The following is an 8857-nucleotide window of genomic DNA, read 5'->3' as shown; positions in this document are numbered from 1 at the left end:
TGTTACTCCCCTGCAGCTCTACTCTTGAAGGCCAGAGACTTACTCACTCAGAAATGACCATGTTTCACCAACTTGCAGAACTCATCATACTCACTAGCAGCAGAACTGATGTAGAAGGGAGCAGGTAAGTTCAAGACCTACTTAACACACCTAATTGGGTGTAGTAGTGAATGACTAGCTGTGTACAGCTTGCTGAACACTTCCAGAATGTGAAAAAACCTTACCTGGTTTTATTTCATGAAGACAGTTGTTACTGCTATTGTACCATACCTTAAATACCATGCAATCAGATTAAACACTGCTAAGTCACTTTCTGATAAACATCATCTCATTCACGGAGAGAGTTGTTCACCATTGGAATGTGCTGCCCAGGGAGGTGTGGAGTCACCATCCCTGGAGGGGTTCAAGACAGGATTGGACGTGGCACTTGGTGCCACGGTCTAGTCATGAGGTCTGTGGTGACAGGTTGGACTTGATAATCTTTGAGGTCTCTTCCAACCTCGGTGATACTGTCTCTTCTCCCAGGCAACCAGCACCAGAACAAGAGGACACAGTCTCAAGCTGTGCCAGAGGAAGTTTAGGCTCAAGGTGAGGAGAAAGTTCTTGCCAGAAAGAGTAACTGGCCACTGGAATGTGCTGCTCAGGGAGGTGGTGGAGTCACCATCCCTGGAGGTGTTCAAGAGGGGATTGGATGTGGCACTTGGTGCTATGGTTTAGTTAGTCATGAGGTGTTGGGTGACAGGTTGGACTTGATGATCTTTGAGGTCTTTTCCAACCTTGTTGATTCTATGATTTTCTTGCAATGTTATAGCGACCGGCAAAATTACAGAGTGGTTTGTATTCTGGTAACACCCTTCAAGTACCCTGAAGGGAATTAAAAGAACTGGAACATGGTTTTTAAAACATAAGAGTTAAGTTTAAATGAGTCACACAAAGGGTTATGAATTTCAATAATTTAATGCTAACCAAAAGTACAAAGTGTGAAAGTCGGCATCTCGTTTGTATTGGTCTTAAAAAAGAAATCTATAGAAAGTGTTCACACTGCAGCAGATCTCAGTATTAGCACCTTGAAGAGAAGTTGTTGAAGTGTTAAGACAGTATGGCAACACTGATACAATACTAAGTACAACCATAAACCATGTTAACAGCATGTTTTCACATTTCTACGTTTGAAAATTAAAAAAAGAAGTTTAAAAGTACATTAAAGCCAGAAGTTGTTTGGTGTATTCACAGTTTGAAGAGAGATAGAATCAGCTGCTGGAGTAGAAAAGAGAAGGATGATTTCAAGGCAATTAAATTGCAAGTCCAAAGGCACTGACAATACAGTACATGGTCTTATTCTCCCATCTCACAGTGCAGGCTCCTACAAATACAAAAAAGGGTTTTAGGGACAGAAGAAAGTTACAGTGATTAGATATATGCCCATATATGCATATTTGTAACAGTTTAAGAATCAAGCTTTCACACCAGCTACATATTTCCTATATAGCAGAGTTATCATCACAGCTGAATAAATACCAAACAGTATGCTATTACTCCAAAACTACAGCACTTGGGGTGTAAAAAAAAAAAACTAGGCTGCCTGGCCTTAAGGGGACTAGCATTAAAGTTGCATGTTACAAAATCCAACAGCTTTGTTCCTTACCATCACTGGAGTTGTCCCAGAAGCAAGAGCTTGCTGTATGTAGGCCAGCACCATTCTTCTGCATAATCACACAGGTCACTGTTAGTCAGTAGAGAAGCTTTTGTTAATTTATCACAAACATTTTTAGTTAGCATAGTACATACATAAACACATACACATGAATGCATGAGTAATTTACAGACATGATTCTTGGCAAGATCCTCACTCACCCACCAGTGCACTTGACTATGCCAGCTTTAACAGAAAAGAGAAAGTTGAGCTCACCAATGTACTTGAAAGGTTTCCCCAGCTTTGTGAGCTGGCTTAGTGTTTGTTCCACCACACTTGTTGTCCACTGGTTCACTTTGCTGTGCTGGTAAGCGTTGCCACCCATCGCACTTTCTATAGCCTGTTGATGATAAACATGTAAAACAAGCTGCACTGTTGTCAACCTACAAGGCATTCATTGACCTACTCCTACATGGACTGCTGAAGATGAGACCTCATTCCCACAGAAAAAAATCCTAAATACTGGTTGTCCTAAATACTGACTGTTGGAAGTGTTTTCAATTACTAAAAAACTTGCAGGTCAGAGGTTGAACCAGGCATAAAGAAAATTATCAGAGGTTCCATCCTCTCTTCATTTTGTGATAGTCTGATTATCTGTAATTCCTGTCTCAATGTCCTGAAGCCAGAGTTACGAAGTGTGTTTTGCATTTAAACAGTCCTGGAGAGACTGAGAAAAAACACACCCAACAATGGCTGATTCACACACATTCCTCTATGGAAATGAACTCCAGAATTTTCAGCAAAATCACTTTTGGGAAACAAAACTCCAAAACATCTGTGTAGTTGCTGGTTACACAAAGCTTTCAGCCAAATAATCTGTTTTACTTATAAGGATAGTTTCCCCCCTTAAGACACAAATAAATTAAATCTGCATGCTTCTCATTGATACATTTCTTTCCTCACAGAAACTGTACAAAAAAAAGAAGCAGGAAATTATTTCAGATTCAGAAGAGGCAGAAGCACACATTAAAGCAAATTTATTCAGTTCTCTGAGTCTGACCAAAACTGGTTTTGCAACAAGAAAAAGACTGCACTAGTTTATAGGAGTAATTCTGGGCACAAAGAACAAATCCCTCTGGAAATTTTCTAGACATCAACAAGAACAGTTCAATCATTTCAAACAAACATCTCAAAAGAATACAGAAACATGCATATGCAGGCAGCCTATAAAAAACCCTCTATATGTTACTGAAATGCAAAATCTATTTCTATAGGGTTTAACATAAAACATTTCCCTAGAAATTTTAATAGGGATACACTGCAACTATATACTATACAAATGCATATGATTTTAATTATGCATATGAATTTAATTATGCATATGAATTTAATTATCTTTTGGATTGATAATACATGTCATAACTAAAGCTGGGTATCATTTCCACATCTAGTATGTACATTGGTTAAATCAACAATTATCTATACTTTGATAGCAGCCTATCTATGAAGCTATTACATATCAGTTGTCAGGTTTTCTTTAATGCTTTCACATCAAGACATGAAAATGTTAGTTTACCTCTTTAATGATGCTACTGACTTCATCAACAACAAAGGAAGGCTGCAAAAGAAGTACAATGTCAAATACTCAGTGGATACATTCTTCTGTTTACAGAGTTCAAGCTTTAAGAACATGCACTAGAGGGTTAACTTATGTTTGTCAGATGTCTAGAAAGACAGAAGATGCCAAGTCTTCCTTTCACTGTTCATATATACTCTTAGCTACCTGAACCCAGTCCAGCTAATACTCTTAGCAAAGTAACAAAAAGTAAAACATAACTAATACTGGCTGGCTTGCTGAGTCAAAGTATTCAAACTTTAACTTGGAAGTTTTTTAAATAACATACATAGCACTTCTGTACATACATATTTCTATTTCACAATGAGCATTAACATCTACAATACACAGTGAGGTGGCAGAGAACACCTCAGTGTTCAGACATAGCTTAGGGTTAAATGAAACATCTCCAGAGCACTGATGCAGACAAAACATCAACTCATAGCTCATGGCAAAGCTGTCCTGACAATCTCAGACAGGGATAGGAAGAAGAACGTTCCTTGGAAACCAAAAGGGAAATCTAGCTCGCTGGAATTCCCACCACCTTCAGTCTTCTCTCAGGCTCTGGGGAGCAGAGATGACAATTACGGAATCGGGGCAGAAAAGGCCCCAACATTTTACTAATCTTATAACTACTACTGACTTACTTGTATGGTTAGTACATTTTCCTGTTTAATCCCTCAGCTACTGCTGCCTTCCACATAAGGTGGTTAAAACAAGCTGCCACCAGTGTCAGCAACTGCCCAGCACCCCTCACAGCCACTCAAATGGCCAGGGAGCACAGACAGGTGGGATCCCGCACAGCGAGCAATGCACCTCATTTGTTTTCATGGTAGTGAATTTTACAGGTACTTACATTTAAGACATGCCACTGTTTCTAATCAAATAAAAGCTGTAATTATCAAAATACCCTTTGCTACAGAGCCTAACTGAAGAATAGACTTGCCAGACATGCTGGCAGACATGAAGCATGCTGTAAGGCAGGATGATAAACCATATATGGATTTCTCATTCACAAAGTCTAGAATTCTGCTCAGAAATGCCTTTAAGTGAGCACTAATATGGCTCACCAAAGTAAATTGAGTTGAATCCAACCTGAATTCTCAAAGGTACTCACGTATCAATTTGTATAGAAACAAGTGGGAAAGAGCCAGTGGTAGATCTGAGAATTTGTTCTAGAACTGCTGTTAATTCTTGACCTTTTTCAGGATGACAGTATACATGGATTCAGATGCATGACAGAACAACATGAAGTTGTGATATCCAGCTGTGTGCTGTAGTAATAAAGCACTACCAATCCACCTTTTACTAAGATTATAGAAACACTTATTGTATTAAAAAATAAAGGGGGAAAAGATTAGGAGTTTTATGACTTGCCTGCGCTACCCCTCTGGAACAAGGAAAGCAGATGCAGTGTTTCAAATACCTTGTTTAGAAGGGGTGCTCCCAGGCAACAAATGCAATCTGGTACTATATTTTAGTAATTCTGAAGATGTTTGGTTTTTTTAAACTGCAATAAGAATGATGTTCGTTAATAGTATTTCTTTTCAAAAAAATACCTGCAAATGTGTAACCATAGCAATCAGGTCAAGGCTTTTAGAATAGCACAAGCCTGACCTACCTTCATCCCCAACACTGCTCTGCTATTGTCTGACCAAGTCACAGTGCAGCTGTTCGTGAACAATGCAGCGAACCATCACAGGTCAGAAAAACTATCCCTCTGCAAAACCACCACCTGCTGGGCAGTCACTTCGCATGATAAAGACCCTCGATTTTATCAGACTTTGTATCTTCGTTAATGGGGTATAATATCGAATTACTGCGCCTTTAACACGCGAGCTATCCAGTTATCAAAACTGTAAACCAGTAACCCTTCCACCAAAGCATCCTGCTTGGTCCTGGTGGTGAAGTCAGAAACCACGATGCTCCTCGAGCATTTTCTAAGTAATTTTCAGCGGCAGCTATCGGGGAAGACAGGCGTGAGTCGACGCCAGGGAAGAGGTGTCAAGCGAAGACCCGAAGTCAGCACGGCCAGCAGCCATCTCCGTTCACGCCGGCCTGCCCCGGGAGGCAGCAGCCCCGAACGGTGGGGCGGCAAGAACAAAGGCTGGGCCTGTCTCCAGCCGTTGCCCGGGACGCGCGGCTCAGACACTGCCAACGCCCGGCGCCAAGCCGCGGGAGAGCGGCAGGGGATGAGAGCGGCAGGGGATCTGGGCGGTGAGGGGCGGGTGGCGGGACTACCAAGGGCTCCAGGCTCGCCGGGGTAGACCGAGGGGTGGGGGTGTGCGAGAACAGGTATTGCCTAAGACCCTCCGCCAGCCCGCAGCCTCCCGAAAGAAGAAGCCAGGAGCAATCCCGTAGCTGCGCTACCCCGCCGCCCCAGTCCGTTACCTCCTCCCCCGCCTGGAAGTCGTCCATCTTCCCGGTGCAGCCCCTCACTCCACAACCGACACCCCGGCACCGCCCCCTCACGGCCGCCGCCCCACGCGCCAGCCGCTGCCCACACTACGCCTGCGCACCCGCTCCAGCGGCCTCGTGGCACTTGCGCACTGAGGCCCGCGGGCGGCGGCGCCGGACCACCAAAACCCTCGGGCATCTTGCGCCTGCGCGGTTGACTGTGCCCGGGCTCCGTACGGCCCGGCGCCTCCCAGCCCGAGCGGTGGGCGGCGCGCCTGCGCGCTCCTGCACCACCCTCGTGGCCTCTTTACCCGTACGCAATGGGTACGGGCTCCGCGTGTCTTGGGCGCGTAGCAACGGGTTGCGTCGCCGGCGCTGCGTCAGCCGCGCTACGGGGCTCGAGCTGCTCAGCGCCCGCTCAGATGGCGCGGTTTCAATAGCGAGAGCGCGGAAGCCGTTTGGGGCGGTAGTGGGGCTGGTAAGGCGTTGTGAAATGCCCCAAAGCCTGGGGTTGAGAGGGAAGGTTTCTTGTCACAGCTGCTTTGCACTGAATTAGCCTATTGATGGCGTTCAGTGGGCGTGCCCGCGGAGAGGTGGATCCAAGGAGTCCTGCCCTGGGATGGAGGAGATCCACAATTGGCTCTTGTTTCTGGAGATGACAGGAGGCCAGAGTGTGTCACGTTTGCCCAGGAAAAGAAAGACCTGAAGAATATGTAAATTCTTACAGTTCTAATCAGATCCACTTATTTTTATCAGTCAGAGTATGGAGAATGAAATTAAGGGGCAGGCATTTCACAGTTGATGGATTTTGTTGAGAGTGTGTACGCAGTGTTTACAGGTTGTCCAAACTGCTGATGATGCCAACTTCTGGGAACTGCTCTAGAGAGTGAAAGATTCTGTTCAGGTTCATAGTGGCCTGGATGAACTGGGGAAATAGGCTGAGAAAAGGAGAAAATATCTTGCCAGGAGTGTTGCTGAAAATTGTAAGAGGGGCAAACACAAAGGCCTACACTGAGGCAGGAATAACCAGCTCTATGCTTGCAGACTGGACAGGACCAGCTTACGTGACTAAAGGGAGTAGGGGGGTGTATTAGTTATGATTTACTTCTATTTGCCATATGATGCTGTTAAAAAAGGGAGATGCTGTACTGGGACATGTAAACGGGGTATAGCTTGCAGGACAAGGGAAGCACTTTGTACAGTAAGACCTCACAAGGAACAATACTGTGTCCAGGTTTAGGCGGTGGTAGCTTGCTGTCTTCCATGTTGTTAAAATTTTCCCTAAATCATCCAAATATTCTTTGTTTGCCTCAGCACTGTGCCCAAACTAACAGTTGTGTTTCCTTTAGTGATACAGCTGAAGGTGATTAAACCTGACATGCAGAGGTAGAAGCGTTTGAACCTATTAACTTAATGAAGGTTGTAAAATGGCGGGATGGTTAATTTTGCTCTGTCACTAGAACTGCAGTGCTGTGTTTAGTTTTATCTAAACCCAGTACTTCTTAAACCACCCAAAACTCTAAGAAGGGCTTCTACAGCGTGTGTGCAGTTTATCCAGTAGACTCAGGAACACACAAGATGATTGACCTGAAAGAACAGCCTTTCTTTTTCAGTCTTTGAAATAATTTGGATGTAATAATAGTCACAGATTGCATTGGATTGGAAGGACTCTCAAAGATCATCTTGTCCAATTCCCGTGCAGTGAACAGTGATACCTGCAACTAGATGTGGCTGACCAGATCCCCATCAAGTCTGATCTTGAATGTCTCCACAGATTTGGCCTCAACAGCATCCCTGGGCAACCTCTTCCAGTATTTTTACCACTCTCACTGTAAAGAACTTCCTCCTTATGCCAACCTAAATCTACCCTGCTCCATTTTGAAACCATTGCCCCTTGTCCTAGTGCTACAAGCCTTCCTGTAGGTCCTCTTCAGATACTGAAAGGTAGCTAATAAGGTCTCCCTAGAGTCTTCTCTTCTCCAGGCTGAACAGCCCCAATTCTTTCAGCCTGTTTTCAATTTCGAACTTCATTACTTAGAGTTGGTTCTATAACAGACTGAATTGGGATATCCAATGCAAGTAATATTTTAACTTTTTATCTGAAATCAGATTTCTACTTGTTAGGTAAAATAATGTTCTTCTTTTTGCAGATGCATAAAAATGGAATTATTTTGACTCTTAAACTGTGCTAATTGCTTTGTTATTCAGCTCTAATTAGAAAACTTATGTTTACAGGAAATAACTGGTTATAACACAAGTAGAGTTTTCTGTGTGAGTCCTGGGGACATTGAGGTTAGTAGCGTTTTCACATCTGTAGTATGAGGGGAAAAAAAGTATGTAGAACTCAAAGCCACTTCTCTTCCTGTGTGTGGTTTGGAGACAGAGCATATTTTGATGATATCAGTCAGCATTTATAGGCTTTTGTGCTGAGTTCTCATTTTAATGTCAGAAAAATAATGGGTTTAATGTTAGAGTAACTTTTCTTTGCTTGCTAGTTGCTGTTAACAAACCCATAGTCTTGGCAAAAGCTGCTGTAATGCTGGAGGGGTTTTTTTTGAGTGCATATGCTCTTAGCTGTTTTGAGGATGTTCTTCTGTACATTTCTGTCTAATTTTGGTGCCCAAAGGAAGGAAAGGGGGTGGAGAACAGCCACCAGTTTTCTTCAAGGAAAAATAAATAAATAATCAGAGTGCTACTCATCTTTTGAAAGCCGTTTACTTCCACATGTCTGTCTTTGGTGGCTGCTGAAAAGGTAAGTACATAATGTCAATCTATTCTGTATGACATTGCACAAGGGGGATGCATTTGTACTTACTGGCATGGTGGGGTTTAAATTGCAAAGCTTCATGGATAAACTACAGCTGGAACTCAAGTGTTTGTCTTGTTTATTTTGCTTTGTTTTGCCTCTTTTTAAGTGCTGGGATAAGACGTTATTGAAAGCACAAGGTGTAACTTTGTTAAAGCATTATCAAAGAACTTAGAAGCGATTTGTGTGTGTGTGTGTGTGTGTGTGTGTGCAATGATGTGAAAATTAAACTTGCAGCCTGGTAGTGTAAAATAACACTTTTATGTTCTTATCTAAGAATAAATGTATATGATTTACCTCTGCAGAATAGAAGATAGCCATAAATTACAGTAGCTTTTGTGGTATTTTTTTACACTGAACATTCCTAATCTGTGTCCTAGCTACTGATTTATTATATACATCTTCT

General features: G+C 42.9%; 1 protein-coding gene across 1 annotated transcript; it reads right to left on the bottom strand.

Moving 5' to 3' along the window:
- Window positions 1–944: 944 nt before the first annotated feature.
- On the bottom strand, window positions 945–5832 carry DYNLT1 (dynein light chain Tctex-type 1). Its single transcript, XM_009901378.2, has 5 exons — window positions 5640–5832; window positions 3210–3251; window positions 1910–2033; window positions 1646–1723; window positions 945–1363 (listed from the first exon to the last, which is right to left on the bottom strand). The coding sequence occupies exons 1-5, from the start codon at window positions 5664–5666 to the stop codon at window positions 1293–1295; spliced, it is 342 nt and encodes a 113-aa protein (XP_009899680.1). The 5' UTR covers window positions 5667–5832; the 3' UTR covers window positions 945–1292.
- Between the last annotated feature and the right edge of the window lie 3025 nt (window positions 5833–8857).

Source organism: Dryobates pubescens, chromosome 6 (genome assembly GCF_014839835.1).
Source record: "Dryobates pubescens isolate bDryPub1 chromosome 6, bDryPub1.pri, whole genome shotgun sequence".
NCBI classification, from domain to species: Eukaryota; Metazoa; Chordata; class Aves; order Piciformes; family Picidae; genus Dryobates; species Dryobates pubescens.
Note: the sequence above shows the minus strand (reverse complement) of the source record. Positions and strands in the feature narration are given on the sequence as shown.

Bases quoted from the DNA above. Each gene is read 5' to 3' on its own strand.
- DYNLT1 (XM_009901378.2), bottom strand. From the start codon at position 5,666: ATGGACGACTTCCAGGCGGGGGAGGAG. The intron at 3,252-5,639 runs GTAACGGACTGG...CTTCTTTTGCAG, and splicing joins ACTTCCAGGCGGGGGAGGAG to CCTTCCTTTGTTGTTGATGA. The intron at 1,724-1,909 runs GTGAGCTCAACT...ACTGACTAACAG, and splicing joins GAAACCTTTCAAGTACATTG to TGACCTGTGTGATTATGCAG.